This window comes from Drosophila busckii, unplaced genomic scaffold, assembly GCF_011750605.1.
Source record: "Drosophila busckii strain San Diego stock center, stock number 13000-0081.31 unplaced genomic scaffold, ASM1175060v1 hic_scaffold_44, whole genome shotgun sequence".
Lineage (NCBI taxonomy): Eukaryota > Metazoa > Arthropoda > Insecta > Diptera > Drosophilidae > Drosophila > Drosophila busckii.
This window is the reverse complement of record NW_022872754.1, coordinates 64,790-89,307: the sequence shown is the minus strand read 5'-3', so window position 1 is coordinate 89,307 and position 24,518 is coordinate 64,790. Positions and strand designations below refer to the sequence as shown.

The 24,518-nt window shown below is 36.9% G+C and overlaps 1 protein-coding gene across 1 annotated transcript; it reads left to right on the top strand.

Moving 5' to 3' along the window:
- Positions 1-1,256: 1,256 nt before the first annotated feature.
- LOC108607718 (voltage-dependent calcium channel type D subunit alpha-1) lies at positions 1,257-20,227 on the top strand. The gene is given in 32 exon segments (XM_033294825.1): positions 1,257-1,927; positions 2,674-2,969; positions 3,001-3,794; positions 3,796-3,895; positions 3,964-4,177; positions 4,306-4,411; positions 4,601-4,740; positions 4,887-4,993; positions 5,278-5,430; positions 5,921-6,102; positions 6,157-6,676; positions 6,733-6,958; positions 7,017-7,224; positions 7,280-7,608; positions 7,669-7,727; positions 8,756-8,873; positions 9,382-9,511; positions 9,661-9,827; positions 9,915-10,002; positions 10,595-10,702; positions 12,039-12,146; positions 13,107-13,159; positions 13,221-13,367; positions 13,445-13,916; positions 13,972-14,118; positions 14,191-14,379; positions 14,441-14,689; positions 14,744-15,403; positions 15,466-15,893; positions 16,407-16,450; positions 18,989-19,116; positions 19,167-20,227. Coding segments are annotated over 32 exon segments (7,617 nt in total). The 5' UTR covers positions 1,257-1,481; the 3' UTR covers positions 19,668-20,227.
- The last annotated feature ends 4,291 nt before the right edge of the window (positions 20,228-24,518 follow it).

The following is a 24,518-nucleotide window of genomic DNA, read 5'->3' as shown; positions in this document are numbered from 1 at the left end:
TGTGTGTCAAGGGTTCATATATTTATATATAGAGCCCTAATCAATGATAAGTTATCAGCACTAATGGAAACTTTGTATTATGCAACCAGCTGGAAATAAATGAAATTCAATAAATGTCACAGATGACTAAGCCTCGTAATTACCGCCCATAAAATTAATGAAACACTGTTTTGTTATCACCACAGACGTAGCAGCTTAACCACAGACTTAAACGTATGCCAAATTTTAAATAATTCAGTAGACATGCATAAACTTTTAATATAGAGCAATCAAACGTCCAAACAAACAACCACCGTGTAAAAAATAATAACAAAGCCAAACCACCCAAACAAATATATCTGCGACTAACAACAAAAAGCTTTTAACGTGTCATGCCAAGGTGTATCCCACCATGGACGTGGTGTGGCTTGTGACAGAGTGAGGACTGGTGAGTGGGTGAGAGAGAGCACGTCTTCAATTTGCATGTGATTGTGTCAATGGAACTGGGATCCAACACACCTGTTGATGGTTCAACGTTGATGTCTAATGGGCCGACATTTATAGAGCAATTCCCCTAAGCGCTTTGAATGAAAGGAAAAATCAATTTGTGCGTGGAAAGGCAGAATTCAAATTTGAATACAGGTACACACCCAACAGTCATACACACACTGATGAGTTTGTTTTTAATTGTTTATAGTTGCCTTGAATTGCACGAAATCAATTAGCTGAAGTATTTTAGTTTAGACAAAAGACAAATCTAGTTAGAAATATTAATTAAACAGCGAGCTCTAACATTTTAATTAGAGTGAGAATTATTATTATGATTAATGATTATTTTGAATTTTAGTTATACATTAATTAAAATACTAAGAACTTTGTAATAATATTGTGTGAAATTATTCAATTTACAATTTTGTTAAGTTTATTTAATGTCAGATCTCATTTAGAGTATTTGAGTTTCATTATTCAAAATATTTCATTCAGCAAAAGATTATTCTAGAAATTCTTATTAATTCATAAAATATTTACATACCATAAAGCCCATAATTTACTTACTAATAAATAATCTCCCACTGTCAAAATCAATCATAAACCATAAAAACTAGGAGAACATAAATTGAGTTGTGGCGCAAATTATTTATGAACAAAGCGCACACACAGGAATAACAAACCAACAACAGCAACAACAACAACTAATAAACAACTAAGAGCAAGGACAAAGAGGCGCAAAAGAACAATCACTTCAACAACAAACACAGCAAAGTAACAAATACGATGCCTTGGATAGTTCTAGTACCAATAATAAATTAAATCATAAATACAATAACGACAAAGCTAAGGATAGGGATAGAAATAAAGAAACTAGCAAAGATTTGTCACCCAAATCGCCCGATGAATCATGCCCGACCAAAAGCAACCCAAAGACCAACCAGCAAGGCGACCCAAGCAGCTCCAGAAGTGGCGCACGAAGCGCCACCTCATCCTCGCAGCGTCGCCGACAAATGCAATTCCAGCGGCAAAAGGACCAAAAAGTTTATGACCGTGAGCGTAGCGCTGAGCCCAGACCCACCGCCACGCCCACACCACCGGCGCCACCACCACCCATAGCAACAACAGTGACTTCAACAAGTCCCACTGTTATGGGCGGTGGTGAGCTCGTCAATTGCATAGCCTACGATGATAACACGCTGGTGATTGAACGCAAACCATCGCCCACTTCGCCAGCCACATCGCGACGCTACTTGAAGGCAGAGACGCCAACTCGTGGCAGTCGAAAATATAATCGCAAGGCGGGTACTACCAAGAGCGACCTTGAGGTCGTCATAGTTAAGCCAGAACATCATCATCAACATCGCTCGCCGACGATAACGCTGCCCGTGCCGGTGGCGGTCAACTCAAGCTCTAGCTCTCCGACAAGTGCAACAGGTGTCACGGTGCTACAACAAAGGTATATGCAGCTCCAGAAGGAGCACGATAAGAAATACATTTACAATGCAATCCATGACTTTGATTATTCGGAACTTACAAATTCTAGGAGCTCTAGGTCATAGTAAGTTAGCCATCGAACCCACACCTCAACGTTATAAGCTGTCGTAACTATGTATATTTTGTAATCGCTGTTTATATATGTCTAAGTATATGTGTGTGTTCTGCCACTTTAGTTAATGTGTTAGTCTGTGTGTAAGTGTATGAAGACCGCATGCCTTTAAAATAAATTAGTAAGTACGTAAAAATAAGCCTAATAAAGGTGAAACCAATTGTAAGCATCGTGACATTAGCTGTCTGCTATAACAAAAAGCAGCCAGCCTTGTCGCAAAAAAATTTAAAGCTGTGTAAGTTACATTCTATTTTTTTCTACGCATTATTACATCAGTGATTTTTAATTGGTACATAATTCAATAAATCAATATCAATAAGCAGCGCGTTACCTAAAAGAAAACTGAGCATAAGTTTAATGAATATTTAATTCCAAGCGTACGCTTATGATTTTAATTATTTATCTATGGTATATATGTTGACAACATAGTCACAAAACAACAATCGAAAGGATGTAAACACTTGATGAATAGTTTCTTTTTAATAGTTGTATAAATTAAAGTGAATCTCGACTGATGCATCCCATGTATATAAGTATATAAATATTGAATATGAAATGAAACTTACTAAAGCATTTCTTTTTCTTTATTACCACAGTTGTAGTCCACTTGAGGCAATTGCCAGCAGCGAAGAGTCCACAGCGAGCAGCTCGAACAGAAAGCGGGTCAACAACACTGAGCTCGCCTTAAGCGCCGTTACCAGCCAAATTGTAAATAATACAACCTACAAGCTCGACTTTAAGCAACGTAGACACAAAAACAACAATAACAACGGCAGTGAAGCGGGCAGCAATAACGGCAGCAAACGCCAAAGGCGCAAGTCAAGCTGCACATCCTGTGGCGCGGCGGACCAGGAGTACAGGCAACGTCGCTCAGCGCCACGCCCGAGGAGTTGTGACGCAGCAACACAGTAGCCCAGCAACAGCGGAAGCCTCGTGGCAGCAACAGCCACAAAATAGCGTCACTAGCGCTGGCAGCACCAACAGCAGCTACAGCAGCGGAGCCAGGGACGACGACAGCAGCTATAGTGCTGTGGGCGGCGACAGCAGCAGCAGCAATAGTTGCAACTGCGACATCACTGGCGACAACAGCACACTGCATGGCTTTGGCGTGGGCGACGTCAGCAGTTTTATAGGCGACGACGACTGTGAGCCAGGGGACGACGACGATAATCCGGACGCAACTGATATTAGCTCACAAACGCTGCGCACAGCAGCAATTGTTGCAGCCGTATCAGCAGCGGCCAAGGAACAAGCAGCGGCAGCGGTTGCCGCCAACACCGACTGTGAAAGCTTCAGCGAGCGACGGCAGGACGCGAATGATTATGCCGATGATGAGATTAGAATTATTGCAGGCGCAGCGCGATTTGGCAATGACTCGCTCGAGGATGTAGGCGATGTGGATGATAATGCGGATGTAATTGTAAGAAAAAATACGCGCAATAATCGGCCTTCGATCAGAGGGACATGTAGAATCACCGAGGAGGACGACGATAACGACGAGGATCTCTACGAAGACGAGCAGGACTACGAGCCAGAAGCTGAAGCCGAAGAAGGCGACGACGAGACAGCTGACGAGTATTACGAGGAGGAGGAGGACGATACTCAAGCTTTTTCGCCCTTCTACACCAGCTCAGCGGAGCTGATAGATAATTTTGGTGGCGGCGCCGGCAAATACTTTAACCTAATGGACTTTGAACGAGGTGCCGCTGGCGGCGGCACCTTTCACGCCAAATGGCAACGGAGGTGCTGCTGGCGGCGGCGACATGTCGCAATCCTATAATCCCCAAACTGATATGGGCGGCGGCAGCAACATTATGGGTAAGTGCAGAGTCGTCCAATATACTAACAGTCCGTTAAGAGCTGCTAACCCACTGCTTACCTATTAGGCATCGATGCCATGGGCATAGCAAACATTCCGGAAACAATGAACGGCACTACAATCGGACCGAGCGGCGCCGGTGGACAGAAGCCAGGTGCTGCCGGACAGAAGCGGCCGCAACGTCGCGGCAAACCGCAACCAGATCGACCACAACGCGCTCTGTTTTGCCTGGGCGTTAAAAATCCTATACGAGCGCTTTGCATACGCATCGTAGAGTGGAAGTATCCTTTTTTTATAGGAAACACATTAATTAATTAATTTGCATTCTTTATTTGCTTGGCAATTGTCAAACTCTGCGCACTGTTGCTTCTCTGGTTTTCCTTAATCCTTAATCGTAACTCCTCCTTAGACCATTTGAGTTCCTCATTTTGTTAACCATATTTGCCAATTGTATTGCTTTGGCCGTGTATACGCCTTATCCGGGCAGCGATTCAAATGTAACGAATCAAACCTTGGTAAGTTTTTCGCTCTCTAAGTCACGAGGCGTCTTGTTGCTACAATTAAATAAGAAAAACTTGTTTTAATATTTATTAATTCTTTTCATCTCTCTTTTATGCATTCGCACTCAAATCCACATTACCTCACATCATTATCATTGGCACTTATCATTCAAAAATTCGAAACCCAACAAAAACGCAAATTAGGAAAAAGTTGAATATATATTCCTAGTTATATTCACAGCGGAATGTGTTATGAAAATATTAGCATATGGTCTTGTGTTACATAATGGTGCATATCTAAGAAATGGATGGAATTTATTAGATTTTACAATTGTAGTTATAGGGTAAGCATACCAAATATGCCAGTTAAAAGCGTTGAGCGCCCAGGCCCATAATGGCCTCGATTTTAACCATTTTCTATGTTACCTTATATCCAATTCAATCGAAACTGAGACACGTATAAAATTGTATGCTAATTGCCATTTTACAGAGCGATCAGTACAGCACTCTCATATTTGAAGAACGATGCCTTTGATGTCAAGGCACTCCGTGCCTTTCGTGTACTGCGTCCATTGAGACTTGTATCGGGTGTACCAAGTAAGAGCTTTCTGCACAAAAAACTGTTAATGCGACAAATAACTCCAAATTAAAAAACATATGTTATGTTTTATAAACAGCAAAAATATAATCTATAATTACTGCTTTAGACCATTTATTCAAACCAAGCAAAATATTCAAAAAACATCGCTTATTGCATAACAATATTAGATCATAAAACTTTGTGCTGCTTTGTCAAATGTCAAAATATTTTATTTTGTTTATGCAAATTTCAAGTAAACCCACCACTATATTGGCAAAACAAATTCAAACGCTTTTCGCAGGTCTGCAGGTTGTGCTTAATTCTATTTTAAAGGCTATGGTGCCACTGTTTCATATTGCACTCCTGGTCATATTTGTAATCATAATCTATGCCATCATTGGTCTAGAGTTATTCTCTGGTAAATTGCATAAGACGTGTCGAGATGAGGTAACAGGTAAGCCCCAAAGTACTATGTACAATCTTTATACGTTGTACGAATATCATTCAATGTCTTGAATGCTACCAGATATGTCGCATTAAACTCGAATGTCCTTTTTAGCTCTATTGCTAGTAGATTAGTGCACGGTTTGTGCTCAGTCAACCAGCCCAAAATTTCCAAGGACACCAAAATTCCAAACAAAAACACAAAAATACGCTCGACACACACAGTTTCAAAACATCCATACACCTGAGAAAAGATATGCATAAAACACAAACGTACACCCAATTGACAAAACATACCGAACACAAATACTAATCTGCTAGTCAATAGAGCTGCTAGAAATTCAAATAGTTTGGGACAAATGAGCGGCATATTCCGCAACAAACAGTACAAAACAAAACATATTTCCATCCCATCATCAAACATCATGCATCAATCATCTATCAATCATATTTATCACATGCTAAGAAACCAAAATCCAAACAATTAACTCGGAATCTAGGTGAATATCCTGACAATGTTAGAGCCTGTGGAGCAGGTTATGAGTGTCCACCTGGCACTAAATGTTACGGCAACTGGCCTGGACCCAACTGGGGTATTACCAACTTTGATAACTTCGGACTGGCCATGTTAACGGTATTTCAATGCATTACTCTTGAGGGCTGGACAGATGTTTTATATTCTGTGAGTAGCAAAAATAAAAAAAGAATTTTAATTTACATATCAACAAATTTTCAGATACAAGATGCCATGGGCAGTGACTGGCAATGGATGTACTTTATATCCATGGTTATATTGGGCGCGTTTTTCGTTATGAATCTAATTCTTGGTGTGTTGTCTGGTGAGTTCTCCAAAGAACGTAACAAAGCCAAAAATCGCGGCGACTTTCAAAAGCTGCGCGAGAAGCAGCAAATAGAGGAAGATCTGCGTGGTTATCTCGACTGGATTACCCAGGCTGAGGACATTGAGCCGGATGCTACGGGTAATCTGATGTCAGACAGCAAGGGTAATAAGCAAAACGAAATGGACTCCACCGAGCATATGGGTGAAGATATGCCCGAAATGCAACTCACCGAATCACGTTGGCGAAAGATGAAAAAGGACTTTGATCGTGTCAATCGACGCATGCGTCGTGCTTGCCGTAAGGCAGTCAAATCTCAGGCTTTCTATTGGCTCATCATTGTGTTGGTGTTTCTCAACACTGGTGTGTTGGCCACAGAGCACTATGGCCAGGTGGCTTGGCTAGATGAGTTTCAAGGTAAGTATATTAAGTTGTTATTTAAATTGCAATCTAATTTTGCTCTCTGCTTACAGACTATACGAATATGGTCTTCATAGGCCTGTTCACCTGCGAAATGTTGCTGAAAATGTATAGCTTAGGCTTTCAAGGTTACTTTGTGTCACTTTTCAATCGCTTTGACTGCTTTGTGGTCATCGGCAGCATTTCAGAGACATTACTCACCGAGACGGGCATGATGCCGCCACTGGGCGTCTCCGTGCTGCGTTGCGTGCGTCTGCTGCGCGTCTTCAAAGTCACCAAGTGAGCTATTACAACATATAACAAATATAACATACTTAATATTATTTAATTCCTTTAGATACTGGCGCTCTTTATCGAATCTCGTGGCTTCCCTATTGAACTCAATACAATCAATCGCATCACTATTGTTATTGCTCTTCCTATTTATTGTGATATTTGCTTTGCTGGGAATGCAAGTGTTTGGTGGTAAATTTAATTTTAACGAGGATGAAAAGTATCGCATGAATTTCGATTGCTTTTGGCAAGCTTTGCTGACAGTGTTCCAGGTACGTTATTTGAAAATACGTATACGTAATATTATTTTAATCCATTTCTGTACAGATCATGACCGGCGAGGATTGGAACGCTGTTATGTATGTGGGCATTAATGCCTATGGCGGTGTCTCTTCCTATGGCGCCTTGGCCTGCGTCTACTTTATCATATTGTTCATATGCGGTAACTATATACTGTTAAATGTGTTCTTGGCCATTGCTGTGGACAACTTGGCCGATGCCGATTCACTGTCAGAGGTGGAAAAAGAAGAGGAACCAGTCGACGATGGTGGCATGAAAAGATCTCACAGTCCCACACCCACCATAGATGGCTTGGACGATGAACACTTAAGCATTGATATGGACATGGGCGAGAATGAAATGGACGACGATAAGTTGTATGCGAGGTTTCAATTTATAGTGAACATAAATTTTTAATAACAAAATTATCTCGCAAGGGACCACGAAACTATGTCTGATGAAGAAGGACGCGAGATGTGCGAAGAAGAAGAAGAGGGTATGTTGTAGACCTAAAAACTAATCGTATACAACTAAGTTAACTTAAAGTTAAATCAAATTAATTAAGGTACAAATAAGTAAATTAAACAAAAAAAAAAACATAAACACTGCTTAGGACACACTTACTAAACCTTCAAATATAAATGAGATAATGTTATTATTCGTGCTGCTGACGCTTTCATTTGCCGCCTTGGAATACATACACAACACAATCTGTCCAATTTATATATTAATCGAAAGACTTCCATTCTGAAGTATCAGCTCATGTTACTGCACGACCCCGACGTTTATCCGAAGTCAGCATGAAGAAGACTAAAAAGCCCATGCCACGCGGCAGTGCATTTTTCATTTTCAGTCACACAAACAGGTAAATGAACAACATTGCGTTCCCACATTTAATACACAATTAGTACTTGAATTATATTATATACATTTACATATTTATATGTATGTATATATCTATGTGTGTATTATTATTGGGATTGAACATTTTGTTGAACGTTTTTATGCACTCTGAATTATTTATTTTGCATGCTTGCACTTTCAAACAAGATAGTCATTTATATATATATTCTACTTGGTAATTTCGTATCAAGCTGTACATATCCATTATGCATACTTCAAAATTGATTTAGATTTTCAGTTAATCAGACGCAACAACATTTGACTGAAAATCGTCTGCTACTGACGCTACAAAATATATTTTTATGTATATACTGATATTTCTGATATCTATATTTTGCAAAAGTGTTTCAACTTTGGCATGCGAGATTAATTTTAACATTTTTAATTTGCTTTTAGTTAGCTGCTAGACAAACAGAAATCTTACACACAAGCTCCTTCATAGTTTTAAGTTTCATTCTATAAGATCTTTAATATTCTCCCTTTAGCTCAGTTTTAGATTTATTGTAAGTTAAAGAAATCAATTTTAATTTAAGCCAGCATTGCTCTTTATAACAATATGTTCACATATGTTTATTATTTTTTCCACATTGGCATATTATATATGAAATTTATTGCATATAGTGGATGAAGAGGGCATGATAACAGCACGTCCACGCCGTATGTCTGAGGTTAATACGGCAACGAAAATTCTACCCATACCAGCGGGCACATCATTCTTTCTTTTCTCACAAAAGAACAGGTTTTTATGTTTTAGTTAACCATATAAGTGACTACACCTTGGTTTATCCAGGATGTAACAGTTTTTATTTTGTTCTCTTATATCTTTTTGTTTTTGTGTGTGCGTGTGTGTGAGTGTCTTACAAATATATTTTGTGTGTATTTTTAATTAGTATAATTTATAATGTTGTGTTTTTGTCTTTTGTTCTTATTTGTGTACCATTTATTAATATTTTTAAGTGTGCCTAGATGATTAGAGCCCGATTCGATTCAATGCTTAATGTAGTATGAAATTTGTATGCTAACTACAGTTAGTTAGTTCGAAAATAGCTGAAAATTTGTTTAGCAATATTTTATACCTTTAGCTACTGCTTACAAAATTTATTTAGTATTCTTTTCACTTACCTAACTCAAATTAAAATTGTTGTATGAAGTCCAATTGCATGCGCATGATTCGTTTTTCGTGAATATTCCGCTCCCTGTAAATTTCTTTATTGCCTACATTATAATAATTTTATATGCGTTCGTAGGTTTCGCGTGTTTTGCCATTGGCTCTGCAATCATGGAAATTTCGGCAACATTATTCTTTGCTGCATTATGTTCTCATCGGCTATGTTGGCAGCAGAGAATCCATTAAATCCCAATGCTGAAAGAAATCTTGTAAGTAGCTCTCAAATCTCAAAACTCAATTAACGGCCAGCAACTAATCACAAACTTGTAAGTTATTAACGAGTGCCTGTAACGCTGTCAATACTTCTATATTCATTTTCAATACCTTATTTGTAATTTGCGTTGAATTAATTTTTCAGGTACTGCTGAAGTTTGATTATTTTTTCACGGCCGTTTTCACAATAGAACTGATTCTGAAATTGATTTCCTATGGCTTCGTTTTACACGACGGAGCCTTTTGCAGATCCGCATTTAATCTTTTAGATTTACTTGTGGTATTCGTTTCATTGATATCTATAGTATCCAGGTAAACAATATATATTGAAATCTACTCTAACCCAGTAGTCGATATCTTACTTCTGGATAATAATTATAACGTCGATTTCAACTGCAGTTCGAATGCGATTTCAGTCGTGAAAATTCTGCGTGTTCTTCGAGTTCTTAGACCACTGCGTGCCATTAATCGAGCCAAGGGTCTCAAGGTAAGACACACCACAGCTTTCTACCACAGTTCTATGGCTCTTCACCTGCTTTTATTTAACAACTATTTAGTTTTGTTTTTATTTTCAATTTTAATTTGAACAAATCTATTTATTATTATTTTTTTTTTTTAACAAATACAACACAAAAGTAGATTATTATTTTATTTTCAAACTAATAAGCAATTTCTTACTTTACACAATAACTCCACCAAAATAAGTGCAGATGAGAATATGCGTGATATATTGGGACATGCAGTCAAGAATACCAAATACTTAAAACCTTGAAATGCTGGGTGTAGGGTGCACCAAAAAAATATAAAAAATAAAAACTCTTATTGCTGAACAATACACTGCTACAAAATACAACTGTGTATATAAATTTATACATAAGATACAATAATTGTTTGATTTGAGTTCGTTTGTTAACATCTAACGAAAATGGGCGTGGAATAAATGCTATGGGTGTGGCTTAGGCATAGTTAATACTAAACCGTGATTAATTCTTCAATTGTGTGCATTTCTAGAGCTACTATTTTAGATAGAATATACTATTTGATTTACTGTACTTTAACTCTACTATTATATACCTTAGCATGTTGTTCAATGTGTCATAGTCGCTATTAAGACTATCGGAAATATTGTGCTCGTCACATGCCTACTGCAATTCATGTTTGCCGTTATAGGAGTCCAATTGTTTAAGGTATGATTTTCGTTCTTAAGTGGTTTCCTTTTCATTTTAGATACTAAGAATACATAGGGTTAGTTTGACTTAGTAACTTAGTTGTAATTTGTATTAAGTTTCTTTTAGTTTAAAGCGTCGGTTATCATAAGTTTATATGTATAATAAGTGGTTGATTTGCATGAAAGTTTACAAATATATATTAACATTTTACTGTTTGAATTTATTACATGTTTCAATTGACCAGTATTAATTTACTTATAGAATTTGTATAGCTAAATATATTTCTTTACTTTTTTACAATAATTATTGTTAACTACTAATGGAAAGCAGAAATTGTATAAATGAAATACTGTAAATAATGTAACGTATTTACTGTCTAGTATTGCTTATTAATGCTCAGCATAACTATTACAAATATTCAAAGAGGAAAACTGAAGTTGTTAGTGAAACTAGCTATACAAATTATATGAAATCTTCTTTCAGAGCACTTTTGCAAGGAGTCTAAAACACCAAAATCAGTCCTAACATTACTTACACTAATTAAAAATCTTATATACTTGTCAAATCAACATTAATATTCCACACCCATTTTCTACGTTGTCTACGTCAATCCCAAAAGCCGAAAAAAATATTTTAGTATCGTACGTTTGTTTATCAAAAAACAGTCAAAGAAACTGAATGACGTTCTACAGCACAAGCACACACACACACACACACTGACTCGGATTTACACACACTCACATATACACACACCGAGATGCATTAAAGTAATTAAAAGTGACCCGCTAGTTTAATATGGTTTAGACCAACCTTGCACCTAGCATCAAGGCAATTAATGTATATAGGAAGTATGCCAAAAAGTTCATCCTGGAATTGTGCTCATCTTAATTCATTATTTAGATCGAATACACTTTAACGTTTTTTATCATTTCTTTTCATTTGATTAAACATTTAATGATTATTTAGCTCACAGTACGTACATGTCATTAACCTTTTGTCTGAGAACTGTATAAAGATGAACAACATTTATTTGTAGCATATGAAACCATTAACTAAAAAACTCAAGAACGTGCCCCTTATGAATGTATTTTCCTCTTTTTTCTCTCTTCAATCGTACAACCGAATTGCAATTGTATAAAAATTACTTTGGCAATATGTATAATATTTTGATTTCTTTGAAACAATTCCAAAAATGTGGCCATAATAACACACGCAAATTCCTCTGATTGATGCTGCAAAAAATCAAATACACAAACTCACACACATCAAATATGAAAAACACAAAAAAAAATACAAAAAAAACCATAAATAAATCTAAACACAAAATACAAATACAAATACAAACTGTACACAGTACGTGGTCAAGTGCGTTGTAGTCGCAATTAAAACCATTGGTAATATCATGTTGGTTACATATTTATTGCAATTCATGTTTGCCGTTATTGGAGTGCAACTCTTTAAGGTAATTTCAATTCAATTCTTGTGTATAAACTAAATATGAAAGCATTTTGTGGAAGGGTTTTTAGAATCGGCTTTATGTGTGCGCTTTTGATTGGAAGAAACTGAAAACGAAATTTAATACTGCTTACTCGTATCTGTGTGCTTTTCAATTATTGATGTTAATTTTATGGCAAACAAAAACAAAAAAAATTCTTTAATTGGGGTAGTTGAATAATAGGCAAGACTTTTGATAAATTAAACATAATTTGTATATTTCTCTTAGCTTTAACAGCAAGTTTTGAAAACTCAGTGCAATCAAGTTGGTAAACTTTATAAACAAATTCTTTTACACTTGCCAATCAGCCTACAATGCCTTGCTTCTCGGTTAATTAGCTTAACACGTAACCCCAAAATTTTGTTTGAGTTCTTCAGTTTGGTTTTCTAATTAGCTACATACTTCAATAGCTACATTAGATGCCGCTCTAACAGCTGCTCACTAAATCGTTTGTAACATATGTACCTATATATATATAAATATAGTTAAATCTAACACGATTTTAAGCCCGCCGCCCCGTTTGCTCAAATTGTTTGTAACATACTCGTAAATATTGTCCTTGGTCCTGTCTGTAAATATTGTGATAAAACTAAGAAATAAACGAAGCACTGTGTCCGTCCAAGTGTAAATGTGTTTGCATATGAAGAAGACACCCTGTGTTATGTGCTCGTATGTATATGTATATATAGACTAGTATAGTCTATTGTAACGCTGCATCATACAAATAATTAGGCTTTAGTCCATAATAGTACTACGGTTATATATCAAATTGCTAGTTGTATTAGTAAAGTGCGCTCAATCGAATCAAATGAAAATGAAACGAGTTGAGTGCACTTGTCTTAAGCTATTGAACTTTCATCTACGTTGTGCATTAATATGTCCCTTCATCTTCCTTAATTTGCTGGTAAACTCATACTCTGCATATAGGGTAAATTTTTCTCATGCTCGGATGGTTCCAAAATGATCAAAGACGACTGCTAGTAAGTATACGCCTAGTAAACAAATTATTTATTTAAGAAATAAATGAATGTGTAATTGCAGCGGCAACTATCTGGTCTATGAGGATGGTGATATCAATAAGCCGCGTCTCAAGGAGCGTGAGTGGAGCAATAATAAATTCCATTTCGATGATGTGGCCAAGGGTATGTTAACGCTGTTTACTGTTTCCACCTTTGAGGGCTGGCCTGCGTAAGTATTACAATTGTACCGTATATATTTAATTTTCAAATTAATACATTTATGGTATATGCTGATAATTCTTATAGCCTGCTCTATGTCTCCATTGATTCGAATAAGGAAAACGGTGGTCCAATACACAATTTCCGTCCTATTGTCGCTGCCTACTACATTATCTATATTATCATCATTGCCTTCTTCATGGTGAACATCTTCGTCGGTTTCGTTATTGTCACCTTTCAAAATGAGGGTGAGCAGGAGTACAAGAATTGCGATCTGGACAAGAACCAGCGCAATTGCATAGAGTTTGCCTTAAAGGCGAAGCCAGTGCGGCGTTATATACCCAAGCATGGCATACAGTATAAAGTCTGGTGGTTTGTCACTTCATCTTCGTTTGAATATACGATATTTATATTGATTATGATAAACACGGTAACGCTGGCTATGAAATTCTATCAGCAACCACTTTGGTATACAAATCTCCTGGATGCTTTAAATATGATATTTACGGCAGTTTTTGCGCTGGAGTTTGTCTTTAAGCTGGCCGCATTTCGATTTAAGGTAAGCTAACCGCAAGCTCTAATTCTTAAAAAACTAACTTTTGTTTATTGATTAGAACTACTTTGGCGACGCTTGGAACGTTTTCGATTTCATTATTGTGCTGGGCAGCTTTATAGATATTGTATATTCAGAAATTAAAAGCAAGGACAATACGCCAAAAGTCTGCGACATAAGCGAGGATTGTAAAGTGCCAGCAAAAGCCGTAAGTCATTTATTTATTCAGGCAACTATCTTATATTATATATCTATATATATGAATATTTTATACTTGCAGGCTGGCTCCAATTTAATTTCCATTAACTTCTTTCGACTGTTTCGCGTCATGCGTCTCGTCAAGCTGCTGAGCAAAGGGGAAGGCATACGCACCTTGCTCTGGACCTTTATCAAATCTTTTCAGGCACTGCCGTATGTAGCACTGCTCATAGTGCTGCTCTTCTTCATCTATGCCGTTGTAGGCATGCAGGTGCTGCATCTATTAAAAGCTTAATTAGCAATAGTTATTAATTAAACGCTTTGTCTCTTAGATGTTTGGCAAGATAGCTTTAGATGATGAAACTGCCATAACGCCCAACAACAATTTCCAGACGTTCCAACAGGCAGTGCTGGTGCTTTTCCGTTCGGCCACGGGTGAGGCTTGGCAGGAAATTATGATGTCCTGCACGGCTCAGCCGGAAGTGCGCTGTGATCAAAAATCTGATACGCCTGGCATGCAGTGCGGCTCATCCATAGCCTATCCCTACTTCATTTCCTTCTATGTGCTGTGCTCCTTCTTGGTAAATACAAAATGCTTCAACTTAGCTTGAACTCTAATTTGAGTTCATTTGCAGATCATTAACTTGTTCGTCGCTGTTATTATGGACAACTTTGATTATCTAACACGCGATTGGTCTATACTGGGTCCACATCATCTAGACGAGTTTATACGTCTGTGGAGCGAGTATGATCCGGATGCCAAGGGGCGCATCAAGCATCTGGACGTGGTCACTTTGCTGCGTAAAATATCGCCACCGCTGGGATTTGGCAAGCTCTGTCCGCATCGCATGGCCTGCAAGCGTCTGGTGTCCATGAACATGCCGCTCAACTCCGACGGGACAGTGCTCTTCAATGCCACGCTCTTTGCTGTGGTGCGCACCTCGCTGAGCATCAAGACTGAGGGCAATATAGACGACTGCAACGCCGAGCTGCGGGCTACAATTAAACAGATTTGGAAACGCACAAATCCCAAGCTGCTCGATCAAGTGGTGCCGCCGCCTGGCAATGATGATGAAGTTACTGTGGGCAAATTCTATGCCACGTATTTAATACAAGACTACTTCCGACGCTTCAAGAAGCGCAAGGAGCAGGAAGGCAAGGAGGGACATCCCGATAGCAATACGGTGACACTTCAAGCGGGCCTGCGTACACTACACGAGGTGTCGCCAGCGCTTAAGCGTGCCATATCGGGTAATCTCGATGAGCTAGCAGAGGAGCCAGAGCCCATGCATCGTGTAAGTTACCAGTGCTGTGTGAAAATATAAAGATTTATCTTATTTAATGTGAATTCTTTTAGCGCCATCATACGCTCTTTGGCAGCGTTTGGAGCTCGATACGACGTCATGGCAATGGCACGTTCCGTCGCAGCGCCAAAGCTTCGCATAGTAATGGCGCCCTGACGCTGGGTGGCTCCTCCTTGGCTGCTGCTGGCGTCGGCGTAGGTGGCAGTAGTTTGGTGCTGGGCTCTGATGCCACCGGCGGTGATTATCTCTACGACAGTTTGAATCGCAGCGTCGCCGATGGCGTCAATCATATTACGCGCAACATTATGCAGGCGCGTCTGGCCGCCAGTGGCAAGCTGCAGGATGAGTTTCAGGCTGGCAGCGGCGGTGAGCTGCGCACATTTGGCGAAAGCATCTCGATGCGACCGCTGGCCAAAAACGGCGGCGCAGCGGCTACAGTAGCGGGCACGCTGCCGCCGGAGGCCAATGCAATATCTTATGAGTGAGTATGGGGTTGGAGTTGGGGCTCTAGCCGCGCGCATCATATGTGAGTTGGTCTATCGGTTTACTGTCTCTTAGTCGCACATGAAGCTTCCAATCTCTTGAGTTCTCATATACAAATCCTTTCGTTACTTGCTAGCTTGCTGTTTAGTGAGTTCGTTATTCACACTTTGGCCACCAAACTTTGTGTGTGTCATAATTTTGAGTTATTTTCCTTTTACAATTTTCGATGGCAGTTTGTTTACACTTAGTGCGCGCCTTTAACGTTTGTAATGGACAAAAGGAGCCGGGCCATATGTTCATGTTTTTTGGCCAAACAGTTTAGTTTCTTAGCCACCTAGCTCAAATATCACTTAAATATAAACTAAATATTTATAAATACAACATATATGCGGTATGTTAAATTAAATTAGCGCGAATTTAAACTCAGACAACTCAAACAACCAAGCACTGGGACAAACCATAAACCAAAAGAAAAACAAATTTTTACTCAATCCCCGAACATTAATTTCAGCAAAACCGACAATCGTGGTATTTTATTGCATCCATATAACAATGGTAAGCGCAAAAATGCTGCAATTGCAAACAATTATAGAAATAACAACAATAACAATGCAATTGCACAACAAGTTTATTTAAATCGTTACTCCATTTTATTTCTCGAGTATAAAAACTCAAATTTATTTGTTTTGTTGTTTGTTATGTGGCTTTTTATGTTTCAATTCTTTTTCGCTAAACCACCTTAACAACAAATACAACAATAATTACAACAAATTTAATACATTTAATACAAACCTCTAATTGTTTTATTTGTTTGCGCATTTTTGTACATTTGTTTTGCCACTAAACAAATTCTGATTTTTGAGTTATATAAATTTTGCCTGCGGCATGCCGAAACAAAACGATAAAAACAAAAAGAAATTCCGTGTAATTAAAAAGACAAAAATGTTGCGTTATCAATGTATTTCTGGCTGTTTGTTATACGCGGCGCCACAGAAAAAATATTTATTTTAAAAACTCATATTTACCAGTAGTACATACATATGCGCAAATTGCATCGTTTAAATACATATAGTTAAATATTGAACTTGTTATTGTAATACATATAGTAGTCACGTTGGGCTAATATGGAAACGCTTTAACTGCCTCTTATATAAGTACGCATTAGTAGTTCTTAAAGCTCAAACATCCAACAACAAAAACAATTACAACACCATTCTACACTACACTAATTGTAAATTGAATTGAGCGACAAGAGTCTTAGACTCTTATTTATAAAGTTAAAGTTGAACTCACGCTACTAACAGCTAATTGATAAGTATGTAGAATTTATATTTGCCTAGTAAAAAATTAAAGTCATAATCACAGATTCATATTCAATTCAGATAATGAAGCTAAAATATTAAAATAAACAACTGGGCTCTTGTGGGTACTAACATTGCATAATTTGTGTATCGATATAATCGATAATTGATTACCATTAACATTTTTTCTTCTAAGACTTTGCTCTAACCACTAAGCATACACTATGCTTAGTGCTCTAACGAAATGCACATGGCTCCTTCTGTTGATTACAAACTAACAAATTGAGTTTAAGTAAATGACTTGATTACTTACACACAATAGAGCTAAATTTTTAGTGTTAAGTTTGAAAAAAAAACTAAAAACTGTTTGTAAAAGTAATTTTGTTTTTGTATAACTCTTTTTTATAAACATCTTTATTATAGCCTAAGTGATTCGAGTTTAAAAACCACCGAGTGCTGAGTTTCGAACACTGCAAAAAACTTGCTGGATGAGTGTCAGAGTGTTCGAACTGTTATTTTTACGGCCCCTGGGCAAAAAACAAATGTTATTGTTTATTTATTAACTAAGTTTAACTGTTTAATTTTTTGTTTTTGTTGAACAAACCATTCCGCAAATTAACTTTTTAATTTTAAAAATGTGAAATGGAAATTGTATGAGTTCTTCCATATTGAACTGCCTTGGAGTAAAGACATAACACCTACAACAAAAAGAACAACAACAACCTACAACAACTCAACAACAACAATAAGAACAACAACCGTTTAACACGCAACAATGACGTATCGAACATTAAAAGGTTACCATATCAAAGTACTATTTCTACAAATCTTAATCAAAAACAAAAAACGATATTGGTGTCTATATAAATACCTATATAACAGTGTTGTTGTACCCATTGTACTCATATATATATGCGTAAGCTGGTCTTGACCAACTGAGCCTTTCCATCAAGTGTGTGCCTTGCCTCCATTCAAACCTAACAAATAATAATAATAATAATGTCAACGCTATATTAATACATAACATATATGTACATATCATATATATAATGCAATTTTTTGATATGCCAGATCTACGTTAACTGTTGTTTCAATGTTGTGTCTTGTCATCGCTTCCTATGTTTTATAATCGGGGAGACATGAATCCAAAAACTGAGGTCCAGAGTTGTCAAATTAAATTGTTCATACGAAAATACACACAAACATACATACATTGCTTGATTTTTGATTAGAACTAACATAGATGCCTTAGTATGCGTCACACCCGTGCCTTTAGAAATTACCTTAGTTACCGCCTTAGCTTAATTGTTGCGCCCGCCTCATAGACATGTTTATATAGTCAACAAGCCTAGTCATGCTTGCTTCTGTTTATAATCATTTTATGTTTTGTTTTCAACATGCTTCTATCATTAACATTACAATGTACACCAATATATATGTATATATATATATATATATATAGATAGCTTGTAATATTGAATGCTTAACTAAAAATAATATATAACAGTTAGTAAATGCTTGATGATCATCATAAGCTTTTCAATTTGAAATTGTCAAAGCAATTCATATTTGAATTATTTTGTAAAGATAATATTAAACTAGATTTTGACAACAGCTCAGGTAAGAATTACACAGCAGTAATATTAGAAATTTGATGATCATCAAGTGATGTTAAACTAATATACATATATACTTAACATTGCTAATATCTCTAATTAAATATGTATACATGATCCATCAAATTTAGCTTTCCAGCATATGATTAAAACACTTGTACTTTATATTTATGTAGCCTACGCACCCAATGGTGCTATTCCTGGCCACGAACTCATCCAATCGACACCAGCTAGTCCTTACGATCAGCGTCGTTTACCAACTTCATCTGATATGAACGGCCTAGCCGAATCATTGATTGGAGGGGTAAGGCAACATTATTAACTGAGTAATCGAGTACTAATTGATCTTGTTAGGTACTCGCCGCTGAGGGTCTTGGGAAGTATTGTGATTCCGAATTTGTGGGCACGGCTGCTCGTGAGATGCGTGAGGCGCTTGATATGACGCCCGAGGAGATGAATTTAGCTGCACATCAAATTTTATCGAATGAGCATTCGTTGAGTATCATTGGCAGCAGCAATGGCAGCATCTTTGGTGGGGGTGGTGCTGCTGCCTTGGGCGGTAGTAGCAGCATTTCTGGCGCTTTTGGTGGCAGCGCCAGTGGACCAGCTTCTTTCTCGCCGCAGCATCATAACTCAGGCACATTGCAATCACCACCGATACCAGATAATCGTCTTAGACGAGTTGCCACCATAACGACCACTAACAACAATAAGTCTCAATTTGGCCAAAATAATACAAATAATAGTAGAGCAATGCCCACGACAAGCCAAAGAACCATGCCACCCACACAACAACAACAACAACAACAACAATCACCACAGCGTAGTGGGCCGGGCAATCCGGCCGCTTCATAGCATATTAATTGTAGTCCATACTATTTGCAAAATGTCTTCTTGATGGAATTTTAAACAACATTTTTTTATAATTTTTAGCAGCAAAACAAATAACCAATTTAAGAAAATTTGTAAAACTTGTAAAAAGCAGTGTATGTACTTAATAATGATGGTTTGCCTTTTTGATAACATCAATGATGGTTTATCGTCCTTTATGAACCAAACAATTGAATAAATTTAGAAGAAGAAATTTCTAAAACACACCAAATATTGTAAATGAACAAATATACATACATACATATATATATTTTTTAACAAATCAAAAGATAAAAGAGAAATTATTCGATTAGTTATTATAATCACAACACAGCCTAATAATAATTACTATGTTAATTACAATTAATAATACTTTCAACAATTGTACGCGTAGTTAAATATTTACATACGCACTATATGCATAAATTTAGACGCATTTTATTTTCTAAGAATTTAATAATTGCGTATATAAAGGCATACAGAAGGAATTGTAAAATAAATACCAAAACATATATAAAAAGTAAACTAATTAATTTAATAGAAAATTTTCAAATGAATGAACGCCCATATATGTAAATTGTTATGATTGATTTTATAAAATAAAAATAAGCAAATTTAAAAAAAAAACGACATTGCTATTTGTGTTATTTTATTACATAATTCATTTTAACAGGCAGTAGTTAGTTAAATTATATATTATTATATATATTGTTTACCTTTACCCAATTAAAAGCAATAGCTATGATTGATTTAAATTTACTTGTTAATCGATATTAATTGCTGTGGTGGCTCTCGCCCTTCTACATTTAAATCGGCTCAATGTTAGTCACATTTTGAAATCAAACAGGACTATGTATTTTATTCTTAAGTATCCAGAAGTTGACCTGCTGTTACTTGCAGCTTGACCACTTAGCCATTTGCAAGCCTTTGGATTTAAAACTACGCCAAGAAACTTTAGCCCAGCCAACCAAATCGATTTTCTGTCTTGTGCATTTTCTTAACAATAGTATTTCTTTTTTGTACTTTGGTATTGCTCTTGCGCATCGTTGGCCTTTACTGCCTTCCGCTGCAACAGCACGTTGCACATTGAAATTCGCAGCTGTTGCTGGGATTTGTTTGACCTGGGCTAATATGACTGAGGGGGAGTGCAATCCATATAACAGGAATTGCCAAAGACACGCCACACGTTCAAATACCCTAGCGGGTCCACCATCACTACTAAGATTAAATATTTGCCTGGTCAAAATCATTGAAAGCCAGGGGAGTTTGACTATTCGCCTGCAAATGGTTCTATGCAACTAATCATCTGACGTATACGATGCTCTCTAGCTCCTCTAGCATGAGTATTTCACATGCTCTCATGTGGCGACTAATGCATTCTGAGCAAACAATGCTTTGTCACTGTGGGTGTGCATGCATGTGGGTGAGAAAAATCCTTGAGCTCTTGCTCAAATACTATCTCGAAACTGTTAGTGCTAAGGCTCAATGCAGCATATTTCATTAAATATTGCTATTTTGTGCTTAAACAAACAACAACAGGAAAAAAATGGTTTAAAAGTCTGTGCTGATTTCGAACTTTTAATTATTATAACTAAACATGCTGACAAATGTTATGGAAATATACAATATGTATAATAAACTCAGTGTTCATAGAATTGCAATAGTTTCATTATTTAATTTTAAATATACATCAAATCCAAAAGTAATTCATTAGCTTAATTTACTTATGATACTTTTAATGTTATTTAAAATAAATGCATAGGTATGTAAGTAAGGGAGAGGAATTGGTGCTTACATCTTCAATTTGCATTATACTATTGTAAAAATTTAATTAATTTCGCTCTACAACACACGTAGTCAAAAAGAAAACATTTATAAATTAAGCAGACCTTGCAAATTAATTTTATTAATTAATGGCAGCCTACTTCCTGCTAGAGATATTTTTAGATATTTGAATTGCATGCCTATTAAAATGAACACGAATATTTGCAATAATCCCAGTTGATATTTAATATGAAAGCTCGCTGATTGTTAAATGCAATAAACTAGACAATTTTATTGCGCTAAATCAAACGCAATCGTGCAACAGGTAATCAACTGTATAAAATTGAGGAAATGACAATTGCACAAACAAGAGCAAAAATAACTGTGCGGCTTAAGTAAGAAATGGTTTATTTGAAATGACAGCAAATATATATCATTGTAAACAATTATGGTGAGCATGTAGACTATGAAATACAAAACTATGTTTGATATATAAGTATATGTATATATCTTAAATGTATAGGGATTCAGCTGGAATCCCTCAATCATAAGCAAGCAATCAGCAGTGTGCACACATAGGAATAATTGCGTGTTGCCTAAAGAAATATCAGTTGGTTAACTCTCGCTAAAGCTTGTTTTGGGGGGCACTGATAGTCATAGTTAAATGGTCTATTACACAGACAGCATAACACAGAGCATTTAGTTTTTGCCTCAGGCCTAATTGGCCTCATTATGTTAACAGGAACTGCTCAGCTCATTTACGATTATCCCCACGTAGCGCATAACTAAAGCAAAACAACAACAACAAGAGCAACGAAACAAAAAACGAACTTAAAATCCTACATGTTTGAATATGCTCAGACATTCCCAATTTGTTTATGCTAAAGCGAGGAAAAAATTACACATACGCGCCGTCGGCAATATTCTTTGTACTTTTATCAGCGCCCTCTGTTGGACGCAATTCCAAGCACGTGTTTAACTCACATTTGCATGCTGGGCTACATGAGAAAATGAGCCAATTGAGAAATATGGCCGCAGGCTAACAAAAGGTAGAGCATGGTATTAATTACGTATACGCGCCGTAATTGCCAAGGATCTGTAATGAAAGAAAAAAATGTTGATGAATGATTGTGAGCTGTAGAAGAGGTAAATATGTGTCTATTTAAAAAATGTATTAATAGCTGGTATTGAAATTTGAGTCTAACTTACAAATTTATTAATAGCTGCAATGGCTTGGCGACCAAAAGCCTTGCGTGGCCAAGTAGCCAATAAATTTTAATGTCACTTGCTTTAGGCCAACAAACTTGCTTTGGCATAACATAAAGGCTTAGACATAATAGACAGCGCAACAATAACAGCACAAGTTTATTAAAAATTTAGCATGCAATATCAGTTACCAGGCTCAGTTTGCATAGCTTAAGGTAGTTTCTTTTTTTGCTACTATGAAAGTAGCTGACATAATGGCATCCTTTATGTTGGCTGCTTATTAATGAAAGCGGATGCAAAGGCCTTGCCAGCAACATTTTTGTTTGTAATTTGAGAATTTCTTAAGATTTATGTTAATTTGCAGTTTTTATTAAAAGTTGCTGGCTTGCATAAATAATACCAAAATATACTGTTTTATACTGTTTATACTAAAAAGTAAATGTTGTTGACGCGTATGTGTGTGTTTTAACATATTAAAGCCATCAACCGCTTTGGGCTGCAATGCTTAAGTACATGCAACATTTGGAGCTCATGCTGACATTGTTTATAAGATTAAACAAGTGTACAAATTAAAGTTGGGCGCCACCAACTTTTAAATATACTTTGACTAGGGCATCACACAAACATATACACAAAACAGCTAACGCGTCACAGCTCATTTTAGCTGCGTCGGCAGCGTCGATTGTATGGCGCGTAAGCACGTGCACCCCGCTGTCTATATTGAAAATTGAAATGTGATTAATTCCTAAGTTATTTCTCCGATCGATTGAACTTTCAACAATCGGTCGAAACAAGACTCAGGCATTTCAGATTTTTAAAGATTTTGTACTGCCTTGTAAATAGTTTTTTTTTTCGATTTGCGGTGGAGGGGGGAGGAAAAATAATAAAATAAAGCGTAGTGTCCTGGATATCGGAGCACCTACATACCAAATTTGGTTTGCTCTAGCTCTTATAGTTGCTGAGGAACACGCACTCAAAACCGACGGACAGACGGACATGGCTATAATCGACTCAGCTCGTCGAGCTGATCAAGAATATATATACTTTAAGGGGTCTGCGACGCCTTCTTCTCCCTGTTACATACATTTGAGAACTTCATAATACCCTTTTTCCATTTTTTACAAAAAATGTCAAAGTGTATAAAAACAGCGAACGCAACGCACAAATGTCTGGCGGCCTGACTCGCTGACTGCCTGGCAGCTGAGTTTTCACCCAAGTTTTTTCACTGTATGCGACTATAGCACACTGGGGCAGTTGATATAGAAATGTGTCACAGCATGTGAAAGTGAGAGACAGCGACAAAATCCGAGGTGTAATATCCTGCCCGACCAACAAACAAAAAACAGAAAAAAGGGCGCATTCACATTCTATTAAAACGAGAAAAGAATTATGAATGGAAAATGGGAAATGCACGGCTGGTGGTCCACCCCAGGCCAGGCAGCTAAAGCGCTTTTCTCTGTGGCTTGCTTGAGTGCGTATTATTAAAAGTCGCTGGCAGTGGCATATATTCTTTTATGAAATCTGAATACAACCAAATGGGTGAGTGGTACTATAAGTAAAATTTAACTATTTAGATTAAAAAGATGGGACTGAAACTATAATAAGCAAAATTCCTTAAAATTCCCTTCAGGTAAGTCAAGTAATTGCTGAAAAAATAAATCTAAGGGCTGTCCCTTTTAGTCTGTAGTATCACAGCTAAAAGTATTCTTGGAATTGTAAGCTATTAGATATGATTATTATTGACATTCATTTTATTTATGTTTTTAGTAAAAATAAGTTAAAGCAACTAAAGAAAATGTGTGGTAAACTACTCTGTTTATTTCTGTGTCGTTAGCAATACTCACCGATTTAAAAAGAAAAGGTGTT